The sequence below is a fragment of the Mandrillus leucophaeus genome, unplaced genomic scaffold, assembly GCF_000951045.1.
Source record: "Mandrillus leucophaeus isolate KB7577 unplaced genomic scaffold, Mleu.le_1.0 Scaffold443, whole genome shotgun sequence".
NCBI classification, from domain to species: domain Eukaryota; kingdom Metazoa; phylum Chordata; class Mammalia; order Primates; family Cercopithecidae; genus Mandrillus; species Mandrillus leucophaeus.
In genome coordinates this window covers 150432-163710 of record NW_012104732.1, presented here as the reverse complement: position 1 = coordinate 163710, position 13279 = coordinate 150432, and the positions used below count along the sequence as shown (strand labels likewise).

The 13279-nt window shown below is 37.9% G+C and overlaps 1 protein-coding gene across 2 annotated transcripts in view; it reads left to right on the top strand.

Moving 5' to 3' along the window:
• The window catches only part of KCTD16 (potassium channel tetramerization domain containing 16), a 335886-nt gene extending 326188 nt beyond the window's left edge, over positions 1 to 9698 (top strand). For both annotated transcript variants that reach the window (XM_011994150.1, XM_011994151.1), the window contains one exon: positions 5960 to 9698. In XM_011994150.1, coding sequence (XP_011849540.1) covers positions 5960 to 6414 — 455 coding nt within the window. In that variant the 3' untranslated portion in view covers positions 6415 to 9698. The remainder of the gene's footprint in view (positions 1 to 5959) is intronic.
• The last annotated feature ends 3581 nt before the right edge of the window (positions 9699 to 13279 follow it).

Below are 13279 nucleotides of genomic sequence, written 5' to 3'. Positions count from 1 at the left end.
TTTTTTTTTTAATTTTCATTTCCTAGCTTGTGCAGTAGAGCACACATTCCTGCAGGTCAAGAGTGTCTTTCATTTCTTTTGCATCCCTCGCAGGGAGTGTCCTCGTTATTAAGGTGTTGTCTCTCAGTGCAAAACACATCCCTTTATACTCTATTTGTGATGCCAGGACTGGGATTTGGGTTAACCACACAGGCTAACTACACTTTTCCTTTGCCTAGCTGGCTTTCTGTTAGGCTCTGTCAATAGGGGTGCTAGAAGTAGACACTAAAACATGGGAAGAATTCCTTGCTTGCTCCTATCAGCGTCAACTCAGCTTTTGTTTACTCCAAAAGCAGTTGGTTCCACTTTCCCTTTTTTCCCCTCTATAACCCCCAGAGCCAGGCTGATTCAGAGACACCAGCACCAGCAGACCACATGCCCTCTTCAGATGTCTGGGTCCAACCTCCACACAATGCCTCCTCTAAGATTTAAGGTTCTAATGACTGCATCTTCTTTTACTTGTCTCCTTAGACTCAGGGATGGTAACCACCTCATGTAGCCACTATCTTTGTCTCTTTACTGCTACCTGTTTGCATTTTCACTTCTCCCATATCTGTCTAACCAATACTTATGTTAAATTCTCCCTGTTCAGGTAACTGGTGGGGTGCCTGTGTTCCTGACTGACTCTGATGGATGCATGGATAGTTTAACTGTCTGTTCTTGCCCATACTAACCATCTCTCAGTAGGAGCTCCCACTGGGCCCCTCCAAGGCCAACTGTTCATGAGTAAAAAAGGTCAACTGCAAGCAAGAAGCGATGATTGTCAAGCTTGAAGACAAACTTTTTTCAGAAGCTCTCATAGCCTGCCTATTCCCGATCTCTCAGTATGCAATATCTTTTTCAAGGTTAGCAGAATTATAAAAACATCAATTTGGCCATTATTGACTTTTCAGCTGGGATACCAAGAAAGCCTTTCAGCAGCCTCGATAAATTAAATCTGGCCACCTAGCTCCCAGACTGGCAGGCTCCTACATCATTGACAGAGAAGACAGGGAAAAGCAGTTTTCCCAGCTGTTGCAGTAAATGATGTGCATTGTGCTCACAGCCATTAGCAGGTGGAAAATTTGAAGTGTGGGTACATTGCAGAGCTGCCTCTTTTAAAAATGCATAAGCACTTTGTGAGTTTGCTAAGTCATGTTTCACTCAGCTCAGTTTGAATTTTTCATAGAGGAGAAATATTCTGTAGTCTTTCCTCTTTAAGTTCTTCTTTATCAGTAAGAACTGACACAGTGAGGTCTATAGTGGAAGGGGGCCAAGTCTAATCATACCATTTGCTTGATTAGTCCTCAGTTTTTCTAAGTTGTAAAATGCTTGAAGATTTAGGGCTTTAAGGACTTAATATAACTGAGTTTCCTGCCTCTCCCTGTTTAATCCAAAATGCAAATTCTTTCCCATTCTGGCTTTGAGTTTATTTGATGTGTTTTCAAGTAAATTTTTATCCTGAAGAGCTCATCCATTTGTGAAATTTTAAGCATTGCACTGTAAAGACTCCTTTTTCTCCAAAAACATCCCCTGTTCACACACCATGTGCCACACACAGTATGTGCTTGTGGTCACTCATTGGTCACATCATTCCTATGCTGAGGCAGACATTACTGAGTACTGAATACACATTTTCCTGATGCATCCAGCTGTAACATCAGTGTCATTACTAATGTGATATTCCAGCTAGACCTAAGAATTAGTTGTGTAGTGTACTGATGGAAGCATTATAATTATACAGCAAGCCCTTGATTTGTTTCCTTCATATGGAATAGTGTCAGGATTGTAGTAGAACAAAGATGTATAACTGAATGGAATACTTAGTGTGCCCCAAATTATGAAACATCTTTTACATTAGCTACCTCATTTAATTTTCTTCAAAGCCCTGTGAAGAGAATACTATTAACAGCCTTATTCTTCAGATGAGTAAACTGAGGCTCAGAGAGTTGAACTAATTTATGTAAGGTCTCATAGGTGACAAATTGTGAAGCCTGACTCTGGCGCCTGAGACCTGCACTGCCATGTTATCAACTTGATACAATTCAACATAGGTGTTCAGCTCATTCATTGATTATTCATCAAACATTTATCAAGCCACTCTTATGCAGCAGGCACCAAAAATCATATTCAACAAATTCAGCAATGACTTATTAAAAAACAAGGTAGAGCTATTAGGTTCTCTGACCAGCAACTAGATAATAACTCCCCAAACAGGCAATAGATTTCCTGCTTTTTTAATATCAATAAATCAGACTTTTCTTGGAATGAAATGGTTTTCTTCCCACATCTGGCTAATCAATTGTAACCTATTTTCTCCCCAAATGGAGAGAATTATTCCAGCCAGTATTGAAACCTCAGCAAATTGGAAGCAAAATACGTTGCAATTTGAAGTACCAAGGTATTTATGAGATCGTTATTTGCTATAATTGGGGGGATTCTAGAATACTTTGTGTTACAGAACTGACCTTTCATAGATCTTTCCATACTTTCCAAGACTTGTAAGCACATCACAGTGGTTCTGCAAGGTCAAAGGGTCTGGAGCTTACATGTGTCATTTCTGTGTTCTGATTTAAAACCTCTTTGCTTGTAATTAGGTTCTTGGGAAGAGGGTAGTCAGGCAGACAGTGCTCCTAAAAAAGATATGGGGTGGTCATCTTCTCACGTTTGATTATTTTTCAAACTTCACAACGACTCTTCATGTAGGACTACCTTTGGGCTGTAGTACTATTAATCCTATAATATTGGATGAGCTGGATGGGGCCCTTCTGATCCTATCTTTCTTTTTTGGCTTAATATAATATATAGACTTCAGAAGCCATCTCATAAATTATCTTGCCAAAATAAATAGCAAGTAAAACAGTCAAATGTTCTCATAAAATCTTGAAACACAGCAGCATGACAACCTCCACGAGAATTAAGTTGCTCAATTTCCCTTTGATAGTGATAGTGCCCAGAGTAAGTGGAAAGCAATACTTCTGTTTGGTAGCTGGAGGATCCCACATGACATTTAAATGCATGATCATCCCAGCAGTTCAGGGAGGAAATAACTGCACCATTGCCAGGTTCCTGGCTTGGCACATAGTGAGGGCTTCATGCAATTTTCCACATGAATATACAGAAATCCTTCACATGATGGTGTTTATGTTGTTAAAATAACTTTGGGAAGACTGGGTGCGGTGGCTCACACCTATAATTCTAGCACTTTGGTAGGCCGAGGCAGGCAGATCACTTGAGGTCAGGAGTTCAAGACACACCTGGCCATGGTGAAACCCCCTCTCTACTGAACATACCAAAAAATTAGCTGGGCGTGGTGGCAGTTGCCTGTAGTCCCTGCTACTCAAGAGGCTGAGGTGGGAGAATTGCTTGAACCTAGGAGGTGGAGGTTGCAGTGAACTGAGATCGTAGCAGCACTGCACTCCAACCTGGGCGATAGAGCAAGACTCTGTCTCAAAACAACAACAACAACAACAACAACAAAACCCAAACAAAAACTTTCGTAGAAGTCTCAAGTTTTCTTCTGGGTCCATTGAATGAAATGACTTAACCATGGGGAAGGTGACTCTTGGACAAAAAGACACAGCAATTGCTTCTCTACTGGTTCAGCAGGGTTTATGGCCAAAATATTTTGTAATCTTGCTTTAAGGTAATAGGTGTTTCCCAGCATATATTTCTTCTCTTCTTCCTTTTTGTATTTCCCCTCTCCCTCTTCTTTCTTTTTGTAAAAGCTAAATTCAATTTCTGCACTTTTTCAAAAAGGTTTAAAACCAGATTGTCACTGGTTTGATGTGATTACTTCTCTTCAGTGCAATTCATTGGAACCATTTCTCAGTTAAGTCATTTTGGTATAGGGGTTGTCGAGTTTGGGGAAGCAGAAGCAGATTCTGCCTAGTGAAGGTAAAAAATGATGCCCTCAAAATGTATGCTGGCAGACAGAAACCATTTTCTATTACTGATATTTTCAGTCACCAGCTAGTATATGTTGAACAGTTTCTGTATTGCATGGAAAATGTATAATAGCATGAGATAACTGGAACAATACTGCTATTGTGATTCCTTTTGGCTAATTGGATTGTTGCATTTAGTTTAACAGCTTTAAAAACACAATGATTACTCAGTCACATTTTAGAAAGTGACTTGAAAGAGTGGGTATAATTTAGGAATACTTCTGGAGTTGTGATTTATAGAAACATTTGTTTTACTTTCTCTTTAAAAATTGTATGGAGATAAGTAGGTATATGTTTAAATCATTTAGTGTGTAAAGAACAGGCATTATCCAAGAAGATAGGACATAACTTTCCTAATAGTTTTCATTCTAAGTTTTCTCTACTTTGACTATGTTAGAAATGGCAATAAAGTAAGATCCTACATAATGTGACCTATGATTCATGAGAATAAGATATGGTGTAAACCAAAATGGGGTCTCCTTTAAAACTATATAAAGGTACTACATTATCCTTGTCCTCAACATCATAAAGGAATTTGTTCTCTTTATTTTTATGGATTAAGTACAAAGAATTGTAGAAGTGCCCAGCATGTAATACATGATCAGTAAATAGTATTAAGTTTATGACTCCAGGAAGACTGTGGCTGTTCAGAGGGTGGAAGTGGGGGGCAGTGACTTATTTTTAGGAAGTTGCTTTGTGCCATGATTGTGGACTTTTTTTTTTTTTTTTTTTTTTCTGGTTCATGGAGCCACTGTGCATCTGCAACATTGCTCTGCCTTCAAATTGCTAAATGCAGTATTATGAGTCAAGACTCAGAGGAATGGGAGAAGAGGGACTCACATTGGCTGAAAAAATGACACAGAATATAGTTTATCATATAAATGAAAAGCTCACTGGCAAGACTAGCTTCAGGTGTGGCTAGATCCAGATACTTAAAAGTTATAATACAGCCTTTTATTGAATTTCTACATTGTTCCTTGGCATATTTGCTCTATTACAACAATGGATACTTCACTATGCTCATATTAAGGAGCTCATGGCCTAGTAGCTAATATGATATATAACAAAATGTAATATGTGCTATAATAGAGGAACTTACAAAGTAGAACTATAATTCAGAGAGGAGAAAAAAGCAAATACGTCTGCGGAGAGGTTAACAAGAAATTCAGAGAAGTTATAACCTGAAAATTGTTTTGAAGTAGAAGCAAAGATTTTACTAACAAGGATACTGAATAAAATGGTTAATTGGTATGGTTATGGCCCTTGGAAGGTCTGTATTCAAATCTCAGCTCTGCCACTTTCAAATTGTACAAACTCTGGCAAGTTTCTTAAACTCTTGGGGTCTTAGTTTCCTTGTATGGAGACTGAAATTGAAACTACTGAGTTAACAGAGTTTTCGTTAAGGACCAAGGAGCTGAGGGATACCCAGATAGGGACAGGCACAGAGTCGGTCCCCCTTCTCTGGTTACTGTCATTCTGTTTTGATAGCGTCCTCCTGTTGTACCTGACTGCTGTCACTTGGAGCTTTTCATCAGCTATGGGAAATTGACTAGCTTTTATTGGGAGTTTACTGTGAGAGAGATACTGCATTAAGAATTTTGACTTACCTAACTCCTTCCTGTAACTCCAGATAGTAGGAAAATTATTACCCTTAAACCACAGATGAGGAAAGTGACTCTGAAAATCTAAGGAATGTGCCAAGGTGACAAGCTTAATAAATGATGTTAGCTGGGTATTTCTGACTCCCGTGCTCATGGGCTCAAGCATTATACTATATTTCCTCTTATATAGCATGCCATCATTAATTTCCTCCCCTCATGGACTTGGCTTTTGGCTCCTGTTGCAGCCCACCCTGGGTACCACCCCACTTTTTCTAAAAGCATGGTTCCATGGTGCTTCTCTTATATGTGTTTGTGTGTATGTCCAAGTGCTATACTGCTACTCCAACTGACCTGGCTGGCAATAATCCTTTGGGTCCTGTGCTTTCTTTTCAGGTGAGCCTTCCAGATGGTCACCCTCACACTGCGATTGCTGCTGCAAGAATGGCAAAGGTGACAAAGAAGGGGAGAGTGGCACATCTTGCAATGACCTCTCCACATCCAGCTGCGACAGCCAGTCTGAGGCCAGCTCTCCCCAGGAGACGGTCATCTGTGGTCCCGTGACACGCCAGACCAACATCCAGACTCTGGACCGTCCCATCAAGAAGGGCCCTGTCCAGCTGATCCAACAGTCAGAGATGCGGCGGAAAAGCGACTTACTCCGGACTCTGACTTCAGGCTCCAGGGAATCGAACATGAGCAGCAAAAAAAAAGCTGTTAAAGAAAAGCTGTCAATTGAGGAGGAGCTGGAGAAATGTATCCAGGATTTCCTAAAAATCAAAATTCCAGATCGGTTTCCCGAGAGAAAACATCCTTGGCAATCTGAACTTTTACGGAAGTATCATCTATAAGGGAGGGCTGGGGGTGGGAAGATAAACAAAAAAAAAAAAAAAAAGTCTTCATTTTGAAATTAACCTCCTAAAAGGAATTCATATTTTAAAGGAAAAAATACAACTAATGATGCACATTTCTTAGAACACAATAGTCCATTGATATACTACTGCCTACTTTACCTAGTTCACCTTAACATGTAAATCCACAGGGTAGATTTCTTTCTAGATGTGGAAGTACAAGAAAATCTTTTTTAGTTATTTGTTTGTTTACTTGGTCCCATGTGCTAAGTATCTTATATATAATGAGAGTCAGCTATATAAAAGTAGCTGAGAGGCCTTGGGAATCGTTTATCCCAAACCGGGTTTTTTTCTCTCATCTTCTACCTCCCTCCTTTGAATGAGGGTATGGTAAAAAAAAAAAAAAGATCTGGCCCAATGGCATAAGTTTGGAATTTTAAATTTTGCTTTTTCCTTTTGTTTATGGGGTAAGGGGGGAATGGCAGATTTATATGACTTTTCACTCAAATCTATATGTGCCAGTTTATATTGACTCTGTATGCATGAGTATTTGTGCAACATAAGCACAACTAAGTATGTATATACACACTACGCACACGATGCCAGGGCCTAGACATCCCAAGGGCTGTACTCCTGCTCCTAGCAGCCCTCTCTTAGAACATTTCAGATGGATGAGCTTCTGACTCTTTCTTAAAATTCTTTTGGGAAAATTTCCCAACCTTTCTTCACAACGCTTTCTAACATCAAATGACCCTCATCATCAACAAATTGTATTCCTTATTTTGAAATTAATACCCTCAGGCTCCATTTTACTGCTTTGCTCTTTGTCTGCATTAAGAGAGGATGAGGAGAGCTGGTCAAACATTCTTTGTGTTAAAAAATCAAACATTCGTATTCGCAAAATTTTCTGCTAAATGACCCCACACTCAGCCTTCTCTACCCTGAACTAAATTATCACCTTTCTCTCCATGTTTTCAGAGTTCTTACTGCCCACAGTTTAATGGTGTGGCCTTTCCACGTAATCCACATTAAGTTCTGTGTTCCTGTGTTGTGGAACTAAGGACAACACACAGTACTCGAATAAGGGTCCGGCCTTTTGTTTGTTTTAGAGAAAGTTGTATTCCACATACAATCTAATAATTTCTTATAAAAATTTTAAGCTACGAAGCTACATTTTTACTTGCTGGTAGCCTTTTTTGTTTGCCTTTGGGATTCGGGGTTTGGCTGTGCCCATGCTAGGGTTTAGCTATGTCATTTTTATGATGTTTGTAACAACCCAACAAGGTAACTGAAGCTCCAAAGTTAAGGTTTCAGATTTCTAAATGAAACAATCTTTTTCAATTACATCCTGACCAGTATAGACACAGCCAAAAAGAAACCGCTAATAGCCATCCATCCATGTAACTCTGTATTTTACTAAGGTACCAATAGCTCTTTCATAGACTTGTGCTACATGAAGGATGAAAGACCAGTTTTTATTTTCAGCATTCCTCATGCATTTCAGTAGTAACCAAAAATTGATTTGTCAATTATTAATTGTGTGCCAAGCACTCCTAATTTGTTTCATTGCGTGTGTGTGCATGTGTGTATGTGTACCACAGGTAATAAAGGCAATTGGATGATATCTGTAGGAGGAAAACAATGACTAATTTCTTCCTTTTAAAATCTTTCATTGATGCACATTTATTATGTAAGAGGTTCTGTCTTGATTTCTGTTCTTAGTGATGATTAGTATATGAATATTTTTCTGAATTTTTGTAATTCTCGCCTTCACACTTGGATGACAGGCTCAGCTAAGTTTTCCTTGTCCTGAAGGTTTGAATGGAGTTTAAAGTTTTCACATAAGTGAAAAAGAAAGTGTATCTTGGGAGTTGAGCTGTCAAGAGAATTATAATTTATGAATTTAAGTGATGTTCTTTTCTGTATTAATATATTAGCAGATATTTGATCTTAACTACAACATAGCTTTGTTTGTAAAGCCTACCAGTATGTCTTCATTATTTTCAATGTTTCTTGATAGCACATGAAAATACCATCATCCTAATAACAGAAGATCTTGCAAAGAATCACAGAGCTTAATGGGTCAAGAAGTTGAATTTGGGGAAAATATCCTGAAACTCACTTTGGTCATATGATAATTGTGTTATCACTGGAAGTGCTGTCAAAGACTTTGGTGTCTAACTAAAATGGCCAAAGTTCCAACTTCCTTAAATTTCAGACCTGACTGTAATGGCCTCAAGATAGAGAGATACCCTCATAAGAATTAAAGAATTAAGATGATAGTCAACCCAATATTTCTACTACATTCTTTAAACAGGAAATTAAACACTGCAAAAGGAGTGTTAATGGCAGTGTTCTTCTGACCCCTGACCTGTCATCAGTTTTCTCTGCTCTGACATTCCTTATATACCCAGTGAACAAAGCTAGAATAGAAAACCTGTTTAAAACAATCACAACAGCAGTATTTTTATTTTGGGCCACCTCTCGGCTGGCACCCATCCCATAGTAAAAGATTCAAGTAACTAAGACAATAGCATGGCGTTTATTTGTGTGAGTGTTGGTATAGAGATGAACATAGACCTGGCCAGTAAAAGGCTCTGAGGGGGCTTAAAGTACCTAGTTTGAGTGGAGTTATCAAGTGAGGTTCAGGTAGCCTGCAACATTGGAAATGAGTTCTGGGTAAGTGAGTTATAAGAGTACGTGCTCTAGTAACTCTGGTAGTCACTGTGACTCGGGCATGTTTCCCTGAAGTTAAAATAGTTTTTAGATAAAACTTTTTGTTTAATTCTGAACAAAAAATGTATGTGGTTTGCTTCTAGAACATTGGTTATGACAAGGGCCATAAATTGCTAATATAAAGAAAGTAGTAATATCAAATGGATACAATGAATGGGGAATCACATGTATGGAGCCCCAACTTAGATTGCCTTCTGGGAAATCCCACTAAAATCCAGTGAGCTTGGGGAGATCATTCTCTAAAGGTATGTGAGTCGTCTAAAGTCAGAAACGTATTTACAAAGTCCTTCTACCCACTATCAAAAATGAACTGATCCACATTCAGCAGGAAAAGGGGAAGACAGGAATATAAAACTACTAGATCATATGGTAGTATGATTTTCTTTCCCCCGCTAGGAAAAATTACACTGAAATGCTGTCAAAAAATAATGAAGTGAAGTGGCTTCCAATATATGCACTGATGTTATCCTTTGTATTTATAGGCACAGTTATCTTACTGAAAATGCATGCACGGTGAATTAAAATAAAAGGGGGAACAATGCACAAATAATAAGTTTTCCCTTTGCTCTTTATTCCTTCATAGTTGTATCTATTCCAACCAATTCATTTTGGGGGAACACATTTATTAAAGGGTGCTGACATGGAACTTTTCTCTTTTCAGTTAGCCTTGTTCGATTCAGAGGAACCTTTATCCATAGGCACAGATGTGTTGCTTGTTCTGGGCCCCATTACTTCCTGTGCTTCTGGATTACTTTTGCTTTCCTGGGCTTTAGATTCTTCTCTGAGTATCCTTTGTTGGTGTCAGACAAAACATGCTCCAATGAGACAAAAGGAAGGCATGTATGGTGTTTTGCAAAATTACTTGACACCAGCTCCCACAATGGGAACCAAATTTTGATTCTTATACGTTTTCCTTTGTTGCAATTCCAGCCTTCCAACTTTGTATCTACTATAGAGTGGATCTGTGAATTTGAGTGCTGGTATTTTCTGCCACTATATACTATGCCATGGAATTTGACTAGCCTTAGTCTCCTAGATGATCTTTACTAGAATTAATAAGATTCTTTCTGTGAATTTTTAGGAAGAATTCTTTGTCACCTCCACCTGACACACCAATTTTCAAAAGAAAAACGAAGGGAATTCATTTTTCCTTATGGTGACTCTTTGGCAGATAAACGTTTTTGCCAATTTGCATGCTGGGTTACGGGTTTAGCATGGGCCATTTCTCTCTTTAATGTCTTGGTATTATTGGCGTCTTGCAATCTTGATGCCCCACATTTTTAATTTATTTATTTTCTTTTATATTGTCAAAATAGCACACTAGAGAAAGAACCAGAGTGAACGTTCGGTATCCTGAGTTACAATGGAGTTACATGTCATTTGTATAGAACTGTATAATGATTAATATCTGCAGAGAAATTAGACCAAATGAAACCTGCTGGCATAGGTTTGATTTATATTGCCTTCATCATTCTGGTTTCAGACGAAATGGTTATTGCTCTCTACCACTGCTGAAAGAATAGAGTCTTAAACTTTAATAATCACAGCCTTGTGATGCAAGCACAGAGCTTATTTGTTTGAAATGCCTATTATTCTCATCTTGCTGTATATGTTGGAATGGAGATTCTTTTTCCAGTGATCTCCATTGCAAGCTTTTTAACAGTGTTTTTTAATACTCAGTATGCATAAAATTCATGTGTAGCACTTGTAAAAATGCAGATTCCTTCAACCTATCTTCAAAGAGTCTGATTCAGAAACTTGAAGCAGGGCCAAGAAATTTGTATTTTGAGCTAGTCTCCTTAATAATTTTGATGAAGATTGTCTATAGACCTTATTTTGAAAAATTCTGCTATTTAGGGAATATGCAGAGACCAACAGTTCCTTTACTTCTTAGAAGCATTTCCTCATTTTCTCTTACTTCCTTCCCACTACAAATAAGTCAAAGCATGCATTATTCATTATCTTAAGAGAAAAAACCCAAAGAAAAACATCCTAAGACTAGGGCAGAGTAGATTTTCATGAATTCTTTGCCATTTCATCTGCTGTATGTCAACCATAACCCTTTCTCCATATTGTGTGTGTATGTGTATGGGTTTTTTCCCAAAATAAAAGCCTACATTATTATAGTCTTAGCTCTGGGTAGATGGGAGCACATCTCTGAGTGAGATGTATTCTAATGATACCCAACAAGAAATAAAAATAATGATCTTTCCCAAAGAGAGTTGTTTATTTCTAGGCCTTTACTTAGTATGAGTAGGAGGAAATTGAAAGTGACCCATAATTTAATGATGTATATGGCCCCAAAGGTGATTCCATTAACTACACATAAAATATAACCAAAATGAATATGGAATGATTAGTGAATTCAGCTACATTTTACCAAACAAATCCTGTGCCATTGAACTGCTAAATTTGTCCAATTTGACTCAATCAGGACTATGAAGCTCTCAGATAATTGAAGATCATGAACCCTGACATTAACTAAAAACTTGAAGCCAAACTCATGTTTGAGAATAAATGCCAAAAAAGAAAAAAAAAAAAAAAGAAAGAAAAGAAAAAGAAAGCAAGAAAGAGTGAATTCAAACGGGTTTCAATGATCCAATTGACTCTATTCATTTAACAGAATAACTGGATACATACCAAATTCCCACATTATAAGAAAGATAAAAATAGAGATCACGCTTGTCATGATCATGAGTGAATATGTGAGTAAATATTATTGCCAAAGGAAAGTGAAGTATGCTTAATGAAACTGTTGAACATGAGCAACTAATTATGTTAAACTGGCCAAGATTAAAACAAAAATGGTTAAATTTGATTCAGTTTGTTGCCCTCTCTCCTCTGCTTCCTAAGTGGGATTCCTTTTCTGTCCCAGTTTCCTAAGGTTCAAAAATGTTTCTCTTGTTTGTGAACAAATTTTGTTGCCAATTAGGTAAAAAATGTTAAGTTCCCAGACTGTCATCCTTGCATTATTTAGGAAATTTACTTTTAAAAGGATACAGAAAAATGTGCCTGGCCTAGCAACTATCAAGAGCTTGTCCTGGAGGAGGGCGGGGGTAATCTTCCTGTTAATCAGCTTTGTAAAAGCACTTATATGCCAACCAGAGGGTTTATTAAGTCTCTTGTCTCCAGCAACCTCCTCCATCTTATCAGTTTATTTTTAGAATTGACCTTTAGATAATTTACCGGCATTTGCACAGTGAAAAATCAACATAACTTTATATTCTCTTTCTGCTGACGTGGTCTCCATCCATCACAAATGGAAGCAGAACTGATGTTTAATAAAGTAATGAGAGATGCTTTCAAATTATATCAGTGTGCATGTGTGAGTGTGCACATAACCATGTGCAATTTTTAGGTTTATGTCAGTTCAGTGGATAATGTGTGTGGGAGTGCTATCTGAGTGTGTGGAAAAAGCCTTTGGTTGCATAGTTTAACAGCTTTTTATTTCAGCACAATAGTTTGTCTTTACTGTGGATGTCAGTCCTTGAGAATGTTCAGTAAAGCTGGTCTCCTCATGTGGAATGCAAACAATACTATTTTCTGGGGAAAATTCAAACTCATATCCACGTATATAGTGAAGAGTGGCATCTTATTCAAAAAAACAATGCATTTTTCAAAGCTAAAATATACATAGAATACACATTAATCATCAGTAGTCTTTTTTAATTGCAGCCAGTGGTCAGTGGTATATCTACACCTTTAGGTGAGAGACAGAAAAATTTCAGGAAACTCTCCTTGATTCATGTGGGTTATGTGCATTTAAGGCCATGGTTTTCAACCAGGGGTGGTTTTGCATCCCAGAGGTCTTTTGGCAATGCCTGGAGATATTTTTTGTTTCATGATTTGAGGGGTGCTACTGACACTTGATGGGTATAGGCCAGAGTTGCTGCTAAATATCCTACAGTGCACTGGAAAGCCCTCCATATCAAAAAGTTATCCAGCCCACAATGTCAATAGTGCTTAGCTTGAGAAACTCTAAATTAAGCATGGGTTTAAATTTGTCAAGGCATTTTTTTTTTTTTTTCTGTACCATATACGGAAGTCTTCCAGGTCAAGAAATAGGATAAAATAGAAAAATAAAAATCAGAACCAGTTTAAATGTGTAAAGGAATTATATGTATGGAAA